The sequence below is a fragment of the Paramisgurnus dabryanus genome, chromosome 2 (assembly GCF_030506205.2).
Source record: "Paramisgurnus dabryanus chromosome 2, PD_genome_1.1, whole genome shotgun sequence".
Classification (NCBI taxonomy): domain Eukaryota; kingdom Metazoa; phylum Chordata; class Actinopteri; order Cypriniformes; family Cobitidae; genus Paramisgurnus; species Paramisgurnus dabryanus.
This window is the reverse complement of record NC_133338.1, coordinates 40,753,125-40,771,322: the sequence shown is the minus strand read 5'-3', so window position 1 is coordinate 40,771,322 and position 18,198 is coordinate 40,753,125. Positions and strand designations below refer to the sequence as shown.

General features: G+C 36.4%; 2 protein-coding genes across 2 annotated transcripts in view; one reads left to right on the top strand and one right to left on the bottom strand.

Annotated features, from left to right (window-relative positions):
• The first annotated feature begins 810 nt into the window (after nt 1–810).
• On the top strand, nt 811–2,310 carry cdkn1ca (cyclin dependent kinase inhibitor 1Ca). The gene is made up of 3 exons (XM_065289241.1): nt 811–1,445; nt 1,552–1,666; nt 1,878–2,310. The coding sequence occupies exons 1-2, from the start codon at nt 914–916 to the stop codon at nt 1,662–1,664; spliced, it is 645 nt and encodes a 214-aa protein (XP_065145313.1). The 5' UTR covers nt 811–913; the 3' UTR covers nt 1,665–1,666; nt 1,878–2,310.
• A 3,930-nt stretch (nt 2,311–6,240) lies between these two features.
• kcnq1.1 (potassium voltage-gated channel, KQT-like subfamily, member 1.1) overlaps nt 6,241–18,198 on the bottom strand; it is a 37,685-nt gene continuing 25,727 nt past the window's right edge. The window contains exons 14-18 of the mRNA XM_073813660.1: nt 11,660–11,735; nt 10,507–10,601; nt 10,170–10,216; nt 9,927–9,988; nt 6,241–7,227 (exon numbers count right to left, since the gene is read on the bottom strand). Of these exons, the coding sequence (XP_073669761.1) occupies nt 7,006–7,227; nt 9,927–9,988; nt 10,170–10,216; nt 10,507–10,601; nt 11,660–11,735 (502 nt within the window). The 3' untranslated portion in view covers nt 6,241–7,005. The remainder of the gene's footprint in view (nt 7,228–9,926; nt 9,989–10,169; nt 10,217–10,506; nt 10,602–11,659; nt 11,736–18,198) is intronic.

The window sequence follows — 18,198 nt, the reverse complement described above, 5'->3', positions numbered from 1 at the left end:
TTCGTCTTAACATGTCACCGGGTCTTGAGAGAACTGAATCCTTCTCCTCACACGGTCCATTCCCCTGTGGTTGATTCGGTGAGTGAGTTTGACTCAAAATTTTTACAAATTTCAAGTTACAAAATGTTTTACAAATTTTATTAAGTATTTCAATAATATTTAGACTTACACTTAACACAGATATTAAATATTAAATCATTAAAGCATGGCAATACCCACTCTCAAAAACACCTAGGCCGACTTCATAAATTAAATATTATTTTAGCTTTATACCCTATTAAAACGCAAAACTTGGCACTTTGCATTAAAGCAAAATTATTTAATTCATTTTAAATTAGTTTTTTTTAATTACGCATAATGTGCCCAAAGTGTTTCTGTGATATATTAAACTTAAATGGTAAGCGCTAAAAAGTTATGGTTGTTTCCAACCCATGGTTGGGTTATAGCCTATATGGACAACCCCTCAATAGCTGGTTTAAATAAAAAGTCCACACTTTAACATATCATTGTTTGTAAAAAAAAAAAAAACTAGCATTTTGATGCTTATTTAATTTAATTTAAATTAAATTCACTTGATGTATTGTCAGAATAAATATTTTGACCTCAATAAAATAAAATAAAAAATATTTTAATAAAAAATCTTATATTTTTATGTACACAATCGACACGAGCCATTAGTAGTAACACAAAACAAAAACCCTTTTCTAGTGTTTTAAATGATGGGGGAAGGTGACTTTGCTGGGACTGGTAAGGGGGGTTTATTATACAGGGCGTGGTGTTCGTCTAGCCAATCGGAGGCCTTTGCTCGTACAAACGCTGGCCTTTAACCACCGGCACAGATATAAACAGACTACAAACAACAAATACCAAACAAACGGCGCCTCAAGTCTCAAGGTATTGCGTTTTAGGCACTATGGCAAACGTGGACATATCAAACAATTTGGAGCGTCATGTTGCACGGAGAACCTTTCCCCTTCTTGCCCGCACAAGGGTTTGTCGTAACCTTTTCGGACCCGTGGATCATGAGGAACTGCACTGTGAAATGAAACGCAAACTCCAGGAGATCTCCGAGCGTGACCAGAGCCGGTGGAATTTTAACTTTGAGACCAATTCTCCATTGCCTGGGGACTACGAATGGGAGGAGACGTCCGAGGACAGTTTACCGTGCTTTTACAAGAATAAAGTGCAAAACAAGAGAGCGTGCGCCGCTGTTTCCGCGAACGCAACAGGAGATGCGTCCGACACGGGTGACTGTGGATTTCATGTATTATCCAGGAGTCCAGTTCAAGAATCCGCGGAAGTCCCGGGTAAATCCAGCGAGATAAATCAGGAAAACCTCTCCGGTGCCATCAACTCGAAACCTGCTCGCTCTTTAGTCGTAAGAAATCGACGAAAGAGGACTTTATTCCCAGAGCCCACTAGAAACAGCACTCCACAAATCACAGGTAAATGCCTTAAAATCTCACAAAATAATGCAACGTGTTAGTGTTTTAGTTATTAATGTAAATTGTAGTGAAATGTGTCTAATAATGTGTTCTGGTTTTCCAACAGATTTCTTCCCGAAAAGAAAACGGATCCTTGAATCCAAGTTGGACGAACGTACCTCCCTTCAAGCCGGCACATCCTCCAGCCTTGAAGTGACGCCGCGTAAAACAATACGATAATGGTACGTATCAACTCTGTAAATTATGTTTGTAGTGGTTTTATTTTACTCCCTTTATTACTAGTGACCATTTTTTTTCTTGTTACTTGACCTTTACCTGTGGACACATTTAAGATAGTTAAAAAGTGGAATACCAGTGTTATAACATCTGAAGCCTGTGTAACCTTTTTTATGTATAACAAATATTAATTTTGTCCATTTCTATGGTTTACAGATGTTTGCACTCCAGAAAAAAATGCAGCAGTCCACCTGTGTTTATCTGCAGAGCGGATGAAAGAAACAAGGGGACGAGACCTTTCTGAACTCAGATATACATGTAGCAATAATGGCTCCGCCAACAAAGACTTTGTTCCAGTGTTACATTGTCTAAACGGTGCAATTTTATACTTTTTTGTTTTGTTTAAATTGTGTAGAGGGCTAGGCCACACAGCTCTAAATAGTTTAGAAAAAAGTTCAATTTGCTTTTTTTTAAATATACTAACTTATTTTATTTATGTTTCAAGATAGTTTGTTTCTCTTTATTATTTACAGCTATTGTTATTGTTTTTATTATTTCCGACCATATTTTATGTTGTATTTTATTTAAGGTTGTTTGCAATTCATTGTGTAAAGAAATTTTTGAGCCTTGTGTTTAAACTATGTTCTGTAGCTTGCTTTGTATCTTTGAATCAAAATGTAAATTAAATTATATTTTTGCTAAACTGGTTGTATCGACGTCTCTGCTTTTGAAAGTCAAGTATGCATTATTTTTAGATCTGAGATAAGGGATGGCATGTGGGTAAACGCCAAAAAAAATCTGTTTGCCTACACTTTTCAAGCGTCAACATTTTGTCTTTGGGAAAAATAGGAATGTTTGGCCTCTAAACAGGATGGACTCAGCTGTTCCGCCCTCACTGTTTGTGGGGAGGGATATGCGGGCAGCTGCGTGCTATAGGGAGGATTTAAATGCCATTTTCTTTCCATAATGAAGGAGGCAGGTGCCCTTGGAACCCCGCTTTGTCCACATAAGACCTTCATTTTCAGCACCCTCTCAGCTATCCCGCTAATGAAACACTTACCAAGACTTGAACAAAATGGGCTCCTTCTATTTACACGCCAACCACCTGCCTCCCCTCCCCCTACCTACACACTATCTGTGAATAACATTTACCATAGATACCACCACACGCCAAATCTTTATTTCATTGAGCTAGGAAAAAAGCTATAATGAATAAAGAACAAATATATTCAAAAATAAAAAAATTGAAAATAGTGACCAAAACGAAATGTAGGCTAATTGTTAGAAAAAAAATTGTGTTGTGACAACTTTCAAATCTCTAGAAACAAAATACTTTGCTTATTAGCCAGAAAATAAATTAGAAGATAAGTTTTATTTATTTTATACCAACATTTTGTCTCATTTGATAGTTTTAGAGTATAAATGCAGCCCTAAATTTGTTTTAATGTCTTACAAGAAATTGTATTCTCAAATTACATAACATCAATAAGGGTTGTATTTAAAGCAATAATAACAGCGTTATTCACATAAGTCACACTCTATGGAAAGAGTAAAAAAAATCATAATACTCTTTTGAACCAAATATACATAATAATTCATCATAATAAACTAGAACTAACAAGAACTAATCATTTGATTAAAGAAGATGAAATGCGCAATAGGCGAGTGTATCCAGTTTATTTTTTACACGAAAATGGGAACGTCTATGCTACCGACACATAACAATTTAATAACATTTAAAAATAAATAAATAAAATAAAAATATATCTCAAAGGGAAAAAACGAATTTAAACAGCTCTTGCAGATATTTTCTTCGATTTCGTTTACATTGTATGTAAAGAGTGCCAGTGTTTCGCCAGATATAGCCTTTTTCTAAAGAAGTTTCCCATTTCCATGACCATCTGGCACCAAAAAAGGCGAAATGGAACAAAGGAAGCTAAAGGCGTAAGGCGAAGCGAGTGCCATCGCATTCACCTGCAAATGAGGCTTTGTGCTATAATAGAAGCACTCGGTGCTCACAAATCCTGTTTGCTTTTGTTTCTAGTCCCTATCTGGTCGTGTGCAAGAAAACAGAGACACTTCAATCCGTCAGCCTCCCCTTGTCATGAAAACCACTGACCACAATTTATATAATGAAACAAATTTAACATTTAGAGCTGCCATGAAATTAGATAAAAATGATGGGGGTAACTTTTATAATACAGTTTCCTTGCATGTAAATATAATTAACTGATATAACATATTGTTACATGTCAAGTAATGTAAATTCTACAATTTGAATATTCAATGCCGTATTTATGAAAAGTTAAAGTTGTAAAAAGAATTTGATACAACCATAAAAAAATTGTGCATCGAACGAATCAAGTTGTTTTTGTCAAATGCAATGTTATATATTTGCAAAAGTAGACATACATTAGCTTAATATTATGAGATCACCGTGCACTACCCTTCACAATTATTAATGGCAAAGTAAAGACGTAATAACCATAATTGTTTTATTGGAAATGTGAGGATATTGTATTCCCCAGGGTTTATCTGGGACCTCATTATTTGAGCTTTTACACTAAAATCATTATGTCCAGATTGTCAGGGTTTCCAATATGTTCGGTTATAGCTCAGCTGGGTTTCTTGACCAGATGGATTACCTCCTCAAACTCATGGGACCTCCACTTTTATCAGCAAATCCCAGAGAGACACATTTACACAGCCCATGCAATCTGTACATCACTAAATGAAGTTAAGAGTCCACTTTGAACCATTTATTCTGAACTAAAGCATTATTAAAAATCTTACCCAATTAGGTTTGACTACAGAAGTGAAAGTGAAATAAAAAAGCACTGTATAAGTACACACTAGATATTAAAAATGAACATTAAAGTAATTTAAATTACTTTAATTAAAAGTAATTTAAATAACTAGACATGTAAGTATTAACTAATGACAATTTTAAATTGAAAATACTGTAATGATTATAAATAAACGTTTAATTAAAAAAACTATCTACAAAGAAAACCAAACCACACTGTGAAAAAAATCTTTGCTGCCTTAATTTTTGTAGTTAAATCCATTTAGATTTACAAGTCATCTTAACTTACTTTTATTTATCTTGAAAAGAGATGAGTCGTTTTAACATGAAGTTGACTTATTTCAGTTGATAAAAAAAAAACTTAAAATAAGGCAGCAAATAATTATTTACAGTGCATTTAAATCCTTGCTTTATAATTTTTTTTCTAAAAGTTTTTAGAAAAAAGTTTTATCCAAAAGCAGTCAAACATAAACAAGATTTATTTTTTTAGTTTCAAATTAACCACACAAATTATTAATTTAAAGAAGATAAATAAAACAAAGACAAATAAGAAGCTCATATACATTGCTTTCCCCTATACAATTACTATTTATTATCTTTACACAGGCTAAATGGGAAGCCACTTTTACTGATCCTTCTTTGACATATACACCTGCAATCTGAAGCAAAACCATCAACCCATTCATGTCTATGCCCATGCTGTAGCCCCCTCTACTTTTGAGCTGTTTCTCTTTCACTCATAAAACCCATAAAACAAGTGTAGTCATTGGCAAGCTGTGTCTTCAAGGTTGGATACACCTCTATGGGTTCACTAGCTTGGATTAATGGCATTTGGTCCCAAAGTTTGCTCAGCAGTCTCAGAGACAGTGACAGCAGTACGTTCTTTTAAACGAATAACAATGGCTTATCATTTATCTGGCGGCATATGGGCCAGACCCCCTCTGTAGCAGTCCTGCTCTCTGTGATGCCTGCCAATACTGTTGTCCTGTTGATTCTATTGTTGACATAGTTGTCCTGCCTTGAGGAGGTATACGCTAAGAGTAGCAAGTGCTCTTCCTAGTCCTCTTTCCTCTATTTGTTTACATTTTAGCGTATATTTGTATATACTGTAGATGTGATTGTCATATATTTGTTTTTCATAAAATTAAGATTTAGCATGGTTAGTGGCACATAGATGTCCTTCAATTGCTACTTTGCCTTCCCGAAAACCTCAATTATACGACCGCAAGTTAATAAAGACAAAACTGTCATGGTTTTCAGAAGCGTATATGTGATGGAATGTCTTATTTGTTGCACATATTACAGGTGACAATGGTCCATACGAGATGCTGTGCTTGAACAAAAGCAGAGTGGACAGCCGTGTTACTGCCCAAGATAAGGTCAGAGGGTGCACATGTAGTCATCCCCATAGCAACAAAGCCCCTCACCCCTGAGAGCAAATGTATTGTCATAAGATCAGAGGTCACGGTGCTCTCCATATGGTCGTGTGCTGCATAAGTCACTGATCTGTCGGGATGCTCTAAAGGAATTCTGAAAGTGTCAATGAAAGACTTTTAGAAAAAAAGACAACTGCTCCTGAATAACATAAATGCCTTCACACCAGCATATATGAAACCATTCTGGCCTGATGGTAAAGGAAAAGAGCGGGAAACCAGGCTGACCCTTACATTTGTGCTTGGATAGTGAAAAGATTTGAACCACTGAAAACATGAGAAAAGTAAAGCACTACAAACAATGAATCCGAAAGGACACAGAAGAAATTTATTTGGGATCCGTTTTTGCCACAGTAAAATGCTTTTTTGACAATTCTGTCTAAATTCAGTAGTGTTTTTTGATAGATACAGTATTTCATAATCAAAAACAATAAGCTGATTTATATCTGTAAAACTAAATGAACATAAATATATTAAGTTAATTGGGAAGACATGCGTTTCACAGCTGTATTCACAAATCTTTATATTTTTTATATATCACTCAACCGACAGACACTTTGTTCTTCTCAACAGTAATCTGTTTTAGAAACCCACCGTGTAAAATAAATGCAGCATTTTTGTCAAATTAAAATATTTTACATGTTACTTTAACTTAAAAAAATAAGTTAAACAATTTCTACTTGTTTTTATAAGTTATGTCAACTTATCGCAGGTAAAAACTTAAAATAGTATAGGTTGAATTGACTTGCAAAACCAAGTTGTTTTAACTTCATGCTGCATTTTTTTACATTGTATAATTTATAGGACAACAAAATAATGTAATTTGTTTGAACAATCAGAGTGACGAATGAAATTTACAAAAGGTATGGCAACATTTTTTCTGTTTTAAAAATTTAATTACGTTGAAAAATCTACATTTCACAAAGCAAAAGTAAATCATACATAAATATATGCTATTACACATCTACATGCTTTAAAAGAAACCCAGCTGTTCTACAGTACAAAAGTACAAAAAAATTCAGAACTCAGAATCTAATCGGATATTCCTGTACCCCACAATCTCTTTTAAGGCTAAAAGAGAGCCAGTTTTAGGCACTTTGTGGACTCAGCTGTCCTCATGAGACTGACTGAAGGTTTTGTTTGAGAGTTGTTCGTAGCAGAGCAGACTGTCTTGTCTGTCTGGTCGTGGCAGACAAAGATTGGGTGATGGTCTGTGAGTGCTACCATCACGTTTCTGTCCTCTGGCTAAATCCCCCTGACTGTCCCTCACCAACAGGAGGTTGAGGGTCTCGGCAATACGGCTGAGGCTCCTGTCCATGTGTGTGATCTGTGGGAAAAAAGTGTGTGGCCTCAACAAATCTTTCAAAATACTGTCTAAAATAACAACGTCACTGCGTCTGTGTAAATAAACATTAGACAACCTGTTAATGCAATCTGTGCCAATGTTAAAATTACATGTATTGTCTATCGAGGGCAATAAATCCTTCATTGTATAATGTAAATAGGATTAGGGAACATAGAGTAGTGTGATCAAAAAGGTGATGATGAATAACCCAAATACAGCTAATGACTTGATCACTAAACACTGGATCATTAAAGTCATCAAGTCATTGCTTTAAATGCAAACTAACTGCCCTAATTTACAATTAAATAGTTTAGTAGCTTACAACCGTTTTACATACATGTTGTTTACATATTGTCCATATATAAACTTTTTTATATGATGCCAAAGCAATGCGCAGTCTCATGAAATTTCGTGATATAGTCACGTAACTTTTTGATTATTTTTTCGTGATATTGTCACAAATTTCTTTGGTTAATCAACTGTTTTGTCCTATTTTCTTACCATTGTCACTTCGGTTCGGGTTAGATTTACATAAAAAGACATCCTTACCTAAACCCAACTCTAACCCTAACACCAGGCGACAATTTTTTAAAAATCAGAAAATCTAAAAAATAATTCAGATTTTTTTTTATAAACCAATACTTAAAGTGACATCCTAATGCAAACACCAAATCTAAACCTAAACCAAAGCGACAATGGTTTGAAAATAGGAAAAAGCAGTTGAGTAATACGTGACAATTACACTACTATATCACAAAAGTTTGTGAGACTGGGTAGATGTTTAAAGAAGCTACATACTAGTCCATAGTACATTGTAAAAAATGCAGCATTTTGTCAAACCAACATATATTTTTATGTTACTTTAACTTAAAAAAAATAAGTTAAACCATTTTAACTTGTTTTGATAAGTTATGTCAACTTATTACAGATCAAAACTTAAAATAGTAGGTTGAATTGACTTGCAAAACCAAGTTCTTTTAACCTCATGCTGCTTTTTATTAAAGTGTAAGGATGGTTGTTTTAATATTTAAAGGGGCCGATGTTTGAGACTTAATGAAAACTATCAGACGCATACTTGTAATTCTTCATTATACAGTTGGGGAGCCAAATGTCATGAGGTTCTTTCCCCTGGGTTTAGGCTAAGTGACGTGTGGAGCCAGCGCTGTCTACACCCCATTAGAAATAACCAGACGAGTGTCTCCATTCTGGACCACAGTTTATACAATGATAGTGCCGCCACGGTCACACACAAACATATGTACACATGCACTAACACACACTGCCATACTTGCTTACGGCGAGAGATTCAAATGTGTAAACATATATGGTCGCTCCCCATGTAGACAGGCAAGTAAATATGCACATCTAACCACAGAGAAAAACAACATCTAGAGCCGAAACTTGGACAGAGAAAGCCGTTGAATGAGGGAGTGACCGAATGCAAATATACCTACTATAAATTCATTCACAAGTTTAAAAAAAAACTTACATAAGTGCTATAAAAATATTGTCAGGAAAATTTCTGGCTAAATATTATAGTTATGCTTAAAAATTAAATAAAAACTTATTTTTTAAAACAAGATTTAATAAAACGTTAACTAAATCCAAAGAGAATACAGTTAGCAAAACAATAATAAATTGCTTTAGGCGTGTGTTTGCTGAAAAGTTAAGCCTATTTGTTCCTGTTTATGCCAAACACTGCCTGCTTCCTGTTTACCACAGATTCATGGGAACACTTTATGACAGAGTAAGAGGCATGTTATCCTGTCATCACTGGATGTTGTCCACATACTGTAGTTGGTACAGCAAATTGCAAATTTGCATGCAGATCTGTTCAGACAAAACTTAAAAGCGTTTTCTTCTTGTTTCATTTAATTTGGCTACTCATTAAACTATTCATTAGTATTGAACAGAAAAAACCGATCTCTCCCTAAAGATATGGGAGCTTATTTATAAAAAATCCTCTTAAAAGCCATTTTCAAAACACACATGTAAATTTTTTAATGCAAGCTTTTTAGTAAAATTCTATAGAAAGAGCGGATTTGCTACTCAGTTTTCATGCTGTGTAGTCAAGCATTTACACGGCATGAAAAGTAAGCCGACATGCGAGCAAGAGATCATGTGAATAATTGTGTGCGCTGTTTTGAGTCCGTGTCTGGGATGAGTGCTGTTTGTAAAAGGATTTATGGCTGGAGTGGCAAATGAACAGGAGCAGAGTGAGTGTTTGTAGAGCTCCTGAATCCCTGTCTTTCTTGGAGGCCTATAGACCTCTTACTTTTACATGCACTCACACACACACATGCACAAGCCAGAAAGCTGCTCTTTTTAGGCTCTTAACACCCTTATCAGCACACATCACTCACAGACAATGTTTGAGGAGTCATCAAAAAGTGATGTTTGAGCCTCCAGGTGAAGGCTTGATGAATGAAGCTTAAAGATCTTTATCTGTCTTTCCTGTAAAACCAATTGTGCTGAATGCTTTTTCGCCAGCGAACTGAACTTGTTTTTGTTATAGCCGTGATTTACTGTGATTGGTTTTTGACCGTGCTCACTGAAATTTGAGAGTATGTGATATTGTATGAAGATATACTTTAGGTATTTGGAATCCCCAGGAGTATCAGAACAAAAATGCAATAAATTTAATTTGCGCTAAATTTAGCAGAAATATTCAAGAGCTTTACCTTATCCTCCATCCTGTTGAGTCTGGAGCCTATAGTATTTGTGCCTCTGTCCTTCATGCGGTCTGTAGGAGACAAGTAAAGCGCCAAGGGAAATCATAATAAAATATGAACTTTATAAACATGAATATGCATTAAGAATACAAAAGCGACAAATGAAGAAATACATTTAGTGTTAAATCTAATGATTTGGTGCATGTTGGCAAAATGCAATGTGCATGTGTGTAATGAATGGTTTAGCTTTACCTGGACTGGTCTGGAAGAGAGAAAGCTTGCCTAAGGACTGATCCAGTCTGTCAAAGCCATATGAAATGTTCATGCAACATGAAAATGGCAAATGGAATGTGAAATGAATTTTACAAAGGAATGGATGTACTCTATGGGGTGGTTTCCCGGACAGGGATTAGTTTAAACCAGGACTAGGCCTGAGTCAAAGAGCACTGATGTATTTTAAGATATGCCAGTGCAAGTTGTTGTCAGTTTGGACAGCTCTTGGATTAGTCTAATCCCTGTCCGGGAAACCACCCCTATATGCTGAAGTGAATCTATGCTTGACTATTGAGACATAAAGCTGTAATCCCACCTTCTCTGTAGCTCCTTGATGCGCACCATGAGGTTGAGGTGACCCTGAGAATACTGCTCTATTACATCTCTGACATCATACGGCTTACGTGCTTGCTGCAAAAGCACACAAACTAGTTAATGTAGCGTGCACCTTTCACTCGCAGTGATTTATTTATGCAGGGATTTTTTATGTATGTTGACTTCCTTGAATGACTTTGTTGTAAATTCTGAACTGATAATAATTCAAATAGCAGCCGAGCCTCTAGATCAGTCAAGTCGTAAAGTATGAGATCATCAAAAGGCTGAACTCGTGTGATACAACCAACCACAGATCAAACAAGCTTCAGGACTTGACTGTCACTTACGAGGAAAATGATTCACATCTGCCGACACCAAACCTAGACCCCTGATCAAACGCTCAATGCGTTTGGCGCAGATCGAGCGCATGTGATGACGGCATGGCTGTGTTAGCTTATTTGAACTTACTGAAAAACACGTGGTAGGTGTGTGAAGGTCCACGTTTGCTACAGAACTTAATTTCGGTTTGAACAGTCTCAGTAAAACATACAAACATTAACAGTACTCTGACACAAATAAGCCAGATCAGAAAGGGCTAAAGCCTTTTAAACATGAGCAAACATCGTCGTGACATCAGACACAGCGGATAGCCAGCAGCATCTGACAAACAGTGCAAGAGTGTGTGAGAGGAGGGAAAACAGGCTAACAGGTCAAATAAAAGGTTGTAGAGAAGTCGGGAGGGTAAAGACTCAGTGTAGACAAATAAAGTGCAGTAACGAGTATCAAATGTCGCACACCCGCATGAAAGGAGGAGAAAGTGTGTGGGCGATTCTCTGACATTGGCAGGTTTTTTGAAGACCGCGAAAAGGGCATCTGTTGAGGCTGGGTCAGAAATCCAATTTACACTCCCAATTTGTTGAAGGATTAACCTTCAATATGTGTCAAACAACATAACTGATTTCCAAAAGGAATTAAAGGTGTGAATTTGAAGGCCAATATAACAGTCAGTATTTGTTAGAATAACAGCTAAACATCTCTTGCACCTACAAGTCAATATTTTTCAGAATATTTTTCAAAATATATTTGCACCAGAAAAATAATGTTTTTATTTGATTTTATTTGAAATCATCTGATTAAAAAAAAAAAATGCTTACCTGAAACTTCTTTCTGGCTACAAAGTAGCGCATTCTCTGGATCACACGAATGGCTGCACGATGGGAATCCCGCATCCTGTGAATGCGTTCACAGAGAGAAATGAGATACAATACGATCATTTTTATTTTACATGATAAAAAGTCTCTCTCTAAATATATATTTATATATCCACATATCATAAAACCATGCTATGAAAACTTTTATAAAACTACATAACTAAAGTTTTAAAGGGATATTTTACCCAAAAATGAAAATAATGATCATTAATGACTCACCCTCATGTCGTTCCAAACTTGTAAGACCTCCGTTCATCTTCGGAACACAGTTTAAGATGTTTTAGAATTTGTACGAGAGCTTGTTGACCCTTCATTGAAAATCTATGTACGGTATACTGTCCATTAGTGATAGACCGATTTTTGTGAGATTTATGTGTATCGGCATCTGTTGATATGTGGCTGCTGTGTTCGCTGATTTTTTCCGGCTTTATTTAAAGACAGAGTGCTGGAAGCCACAAGCGATTGCAGGTCATGTGACTAAAAACAACCAACCTTTCCATGACAACATCGAAAGCTCGGCCTAACACCTGATCATAGCTGGACAAAGCGGGTTTTTATTTCTCATCTCTATATTTGTAGTAGTAAAGTGCTAGAAATCAATATCCTTTGCTGATAGTTCCTCGTCATTGTGGAGAGTGCAGTTCTTGGTTCCATAGCACCCTCACCTGTTTTTACTATTTGTTAAATATAGTTTATTTTTAAGTTCAATAAATGTTACTTTTTAAATTGAGACTTGTAACATTTGGCATCATTGTGTCATTTTTATGATGTAAATTAAGTGAGCAAAAGCAGTATCAGCTCCAAATATCGGCTCAAGAAAATCGGCAGCCTGTATCGGTCATCGGCTTAGGCTGATGAAACAAAAATCGGTATCGGCACAAAAAAATCCATATCGGTCGATCCCTACTGTCCATGTCCCGAAAGGTAATAAAAACATCATCAAAGTAGTCCATGTCCCATCAGTGGGTCAGTTAGAATGTGTTGAAGCATCGAAAATACAATTTTGTCCAAAAATAACGACTTTATTCAGCATGGTTTCATGTATACTAAAGTCACGTGGATGACGTACAATGCGGCTGACGTGTCATCTGGTGCGCCCAGCAGATTTTTCAGTTCGTTTACAGTCTGAGGGAGACGCACGCTGTAAATTTGAAAAAAAAAAACTTTGCAAACATGTCTGAGGATAACACGTCATCCGCGTCACTGCAGTCACGTGACTTTAGTCTCGCGCATATGCTTCACAACAGACGTTATTTTTGGACCAAAATGTATTTTCGATGCTTCTAACTGACCCACTGATGTCACATGGACTACTTTGATGATGATTTTATTATCTTTCTGGACATGGACAGTATACTGTATGTAGATTTTCAATGAAGGTCTAATGACATAAGGGTGAGTCATTAATGACATTATTTTCATTTTTGGGTGAACTATCCCTTTAAATGTAAATGTTTAAAATGTGTCATTGAAATAATGGTACTATATTTAATGCCTATCTAACATCATAAAATCATAATCAATACCATGACCTTTCACAGTTTTAGTATCATTTGCAAAACAATCCTATCAGTCACTAGCAGGCCCTCAGGTAAAGCCCAAAGCCACTCCAGATGCTGTTAAATTAGGTCTTTGGCAAGTGGTCATTAAGCGCAAGGGTCAGGACCAGGACACAGTGTCTAAGAAAAAATACAACCTCAGCTTTTCAAAGGTTTCAAAACACACAGCACCAAGATTCGATGAGGGGGAAGGGGGTCGACTCTCTCGAGACCCAAGGTTATCAGGAGGAGCAAGCCATTGTCACAAAGACTGATGAATCATCAAATATGTACACTTTCCCCTGCACGTACAATGCACGCGCATGGCAGTCTATACGCGATATGATATGAGCCTGTATCATGTTAGCATGCGAAGACTGGTGTCTGTTGCATGTCACTCTGACAGAAGACTGAGTGCACTCGCACAAGTCCCTTTAAAATGCATTAGCGGTAGACTGGCTGTAGGCTATCAACCCTCATTGACTTAATGGACATGGCTGCTTGACAGTTTCTGGTTTCTCCCTGGCTGGGGGCAACGGGGAAATGAGGGATAATGCATATGCCATGCTCCAGGCAGCTGCCAGTTTACTGCTCTTTGGTGCCCTGCTCAAGACTTCCATCAGCATGCCTCTGGGTAATTTGCCAGTGGTTACATTGGATGCCTTCTTTGCTTTGAGCACTGTCATACTCTCAGATATGCAGATGTCTACTCATTAGCACTCTCGCATGACAACAGAAGAAAAGAAAGTTACGGAAAACTGCAGATGTTGATAACTATATGCAAACATGTGACTGAATCATATTTTTAGGATTCTGAGTCTCAAGAGAAAGACCTAAAAGTTTTCTTTTTAGATTGCATCAATTCAAGTGAAGAATGGAGACAGAGCAATAAATGTTTATGGTGTCTTGAGCAGTGTTATACAACTAAGCATCCATGTGTTTACAGTGACATTTACATTTACATTCATTCATTTAGCAGATGCTTTTATTCAAAGCGACTTACAATAGAGCATTGTACATTGTCAATGAGCTAACATATGTTTAGCTCACAAAGGTCATTTTTACAAACAACAAACTAATTTAAAAAATTTACAAATCTCTTACTTCAAAGGCCATACTATATGAGTCTTCAACTGCGACTTAAAAACCTCTAAAAATGGAGCCTGCCGAATGTAAAGGGGCAGACCAATTTGTTTATCTTAATGATCTAACAGCCATGTAAGATTAAGATCTATGTAAGAATAAGAGATTTGAGATGTAATTGGGGACAAATTGCATAGTGCTACCAATAATTAAACTATAAACTACATCCGAAACTTGACTGGTAACCAATGGAGAGAGGACAGCACTGGATTGATGTGCTCCCTTTTTTGTGCCAGCCAGAAGCCTGGCTGCTGCATTCTGTACAAGCTGCAGACGAGTTAATTGCCGCTGACAGATCCCTGCATATGAGGGAATTACAATAATCAAGTCTTGAGTTAATAAAGACATGAACCACAATGTCTATTCCTTTAAAACTCAGAAAAGATGATTCTAAGCCAAAAATCCCACACTATCTTTCACCATTATTTCTAACGAGAGCAAAAGCACTGGCTATCTTCTCCTTAAATGTTAGTAGAGCAAATATTATGACCTCAGACTTTCTTTCATTAAAGGGATAGTTCACCTTAAAATTAAAATTCTGTCTTCATTTACTCATCCTCATGTTGTTCTAAACCTGTATGAATTATTTTTTTTCTAATGAACACAAAAGAAGATATTTTGAGAAATGAAGGTAAACGCACAGCAGATAGTGACCATTAACTTCCATAGTAGGAATAAAAAAATGATGGAATTTAATGGGTACCGTCAACTGTGTGCTTACCATCATTTATCAAAATATTTTATCACAATATTTCCAAAATATTTTGTTCCTACTATGAAGGTCAATGGTCACTATCTACTGTGTGTTTTCCATCATTTCTTAAAATATCTTCTTTTGTGTTCATCAGAAAAAAGAAATTCATACAGAATTTTCATTTTAAGATGAACTATCCCTTTAAAGTTGAAGAAAGATGAACAACATGAAAGACAGATGTTTTATTAAAACATATAAACAGTTCGGAGCCTTTGGTGTGGTGGGCAGTGCTCCGACATGGTGCAGACGAACTTTCTGCGACCCGATTGTCATTGGTCATTTGCCAATCCATACCCCCCTCCTTGTACTTTTCTGTCCTCTCCAGATACTGTCTATCAAATAAAGGCATATATATATATAAATAAACAGGGTTAGGCTATGGAAAAGTTGACAGTTTAAGTCAAGTGAATAGGAAAAACGTGCGTGTTCCTGTAGCTCAGCTGGTAGAGCATTGGGTTATGGGTGTGATTCCCAGAGTGCAAACATATGAATCCAATGTATAGCTTGAATGGACTGTAATCACTTGAAGTCATTTTGGATAAAATTACCAAATTGTATAGGTAATTCTCTTTTGAAATTAGTATGATAGTCCTATTACTTTTTTTTTAAACCACAAAATCTTAATTGATACCCCTAAGCTTGGATCTCCCAGCAGTCTGCAAAGAGTTCAGGAATCATACCTCTATGAGTGTTTGTCATTCCATTGGAGAAAGAAAAAAGCAAGAGAGCGAGGGGGATCCAAGAGATAGAACATGGGAACCACCCCATCTGTCCCTAAGGCAGCGCCACTTCCTCTCTCTAGTCATGGTTACCAGCATAGCAACGCTGGTCTCATGACCTCAGCAGGGTCACCATCTGCCTCTAGTGCTGGCACAAAGCCGGGCTAATGGTGAACACTGGTGCAGACTTAGGCAAAGGGAGAGAGACTCCCACTGGGACAGCGAGAGAGAGAGAGAGAGAGAGAGAGAGAAAGAAAGAAAATGATGGAGAGACACATACAAACAGAGAGAAAGAGAAAGGGATCATCATATGAGGACTTCTTTCTGCCAAAGGCAAACTGCAATTCTCTATTACATTCCCAATCTGATTCTGTTGGGTTTGTCTGCTAAACAATAGCAGCCAGATGTGAAAGGAATTACATATCCACTGAAGAGCCAGAAACGACCCAAACAGTTACTCGTCTAGACAGACGGAAAAGCCGCACCTGCAGTTAGTTTCTTCATGTACTGACATTGTAGTTTTAAAAATTTGTCAAAATAATCCCGTAATGATGATGTCAAAATAAACACTTCCAGTAAGAAAATTATAACAGTCTGGTTGTGTGTGTGCGTATTAAATGAACAGTTTGGTTACAAACATTTCTCAAATATATCTTCCTTTGTGTTCATCAGAACAAAGAAATATATACAGGTTTCTAACAACATGAGGGTGAGTTAATGATGACAGAATTATCATTTTTGGGTGAACTATCCCTTCAAGCACCACTATGAACACTAAAACGTGTGACCCTTTCTGTGAAAACTCAGCTAAAGTCATGTTTTGTGATTTATTATTTTCTACATAGAATCTTCCTACAAACTGTTAAAAACATTATGTGAAAATTAAGAGTTTGGTTCCAAAACGCAATAAACACCATTTAAAAAAAAAGAGTTATCAGTATTCAGTATCAGGTCAGTATTAAAAAAAAATCTTAATTTTACGCAAAATCCAATGTCCGCCGTCTAATTCTGTCATCTTTTCTCCCTTTTTTCCCCAAATGTGGTAAACGCCAGTCCTCCTTTTCTGCAGAATACAATAAATCCGCTCAATAAATCACAGCGTACCATTCCACGCACTGTAAACAACAATGGTGGTGTGTTGAATACACACAGGATCCTAGTTTTCATCATCTACTTTGTACTTTGTGATCAACAAACAAACAAAACAATCCTTTGATGGCATTGCAAAACCTGTGGTGGTTTTTGGTGACGGGAAAGAAAAGCCATCAATATCGAATAATTTAAGGGAGAGGCACTCAGGAGACTGAAAAAATGTCAGCTGTTGCTTGTCCTCCCGACAGCATGAAGCTTCTATCATCCTTACACATTGACCCCAGGCAATCTTATGAAAAACTTTCCATTATTTTACTCGAAGCCAACGAAAATCGAGCAGGACCAAACATTTTACAGCTGATCGCTGTCAAAAAAGTTCAGCGACGACATCCCAAGTATAACGGCAGCAATGAGAGTGTTCTTAATATGACAAAGTAAGTGTTTTGATTAATGCCATTCATGTTTATTTTTTTAACTAAATGAACATAACATGACAAAGATGAATGCACATTTATATATTGCTTTAATAGATTTATAGCATTTTGAAAAAATAATTGTCATGGATTTATTGCATTTTGTGGAAAAAAAATCTGTTGTTATAATAAACCTTTGAAAATCAAATTATGGATTTGAATTTTTTATGTTTTTATAACCTAAAGATGCTATGTGAAAGTTTATCTTGTCACTTTCTTGGTATAGAAAACACGTTTTTACCCAAATTAGTCAAAATATATTTATTGTGTTTTGTAACCAAACTCTTCAAATATAACCTTCATATATTTAATATCAACTAAGTGAGGCCATTACAAAGATTGAAATCAATGTTAAATCAATGATTGAAACCAAACTTTGACGCTCCTAATCTCAATTGGCCTCACAGATGTTCTGGTCTGATATAGAATGAGCCAATTAAAAAGTGTACATTTCATTTGTTTATTAGTTGCTAGGTTTATGACTTTGCGTGCTTGTCTATGTAAATAGTAACTGATGTTGTACTTGTGACAATGGCCATCATAATTAGGCCAAACAAAGATCAAAGACGTGCATCGTGGGACAGGAAATAGACATGTCATTAGTACCATCAACACATCAGGCCAGAGTCTCTACCCCCCTCATCTAATTAACTAACAGGGTGTGTTTAACAACAGGTCAGTTTGGCCTCTACACGCAATATTGGACAATGATGTCAACCATGCATCTTTCAACTAGCACTATCCATTAGTGGAAAGGTGATGA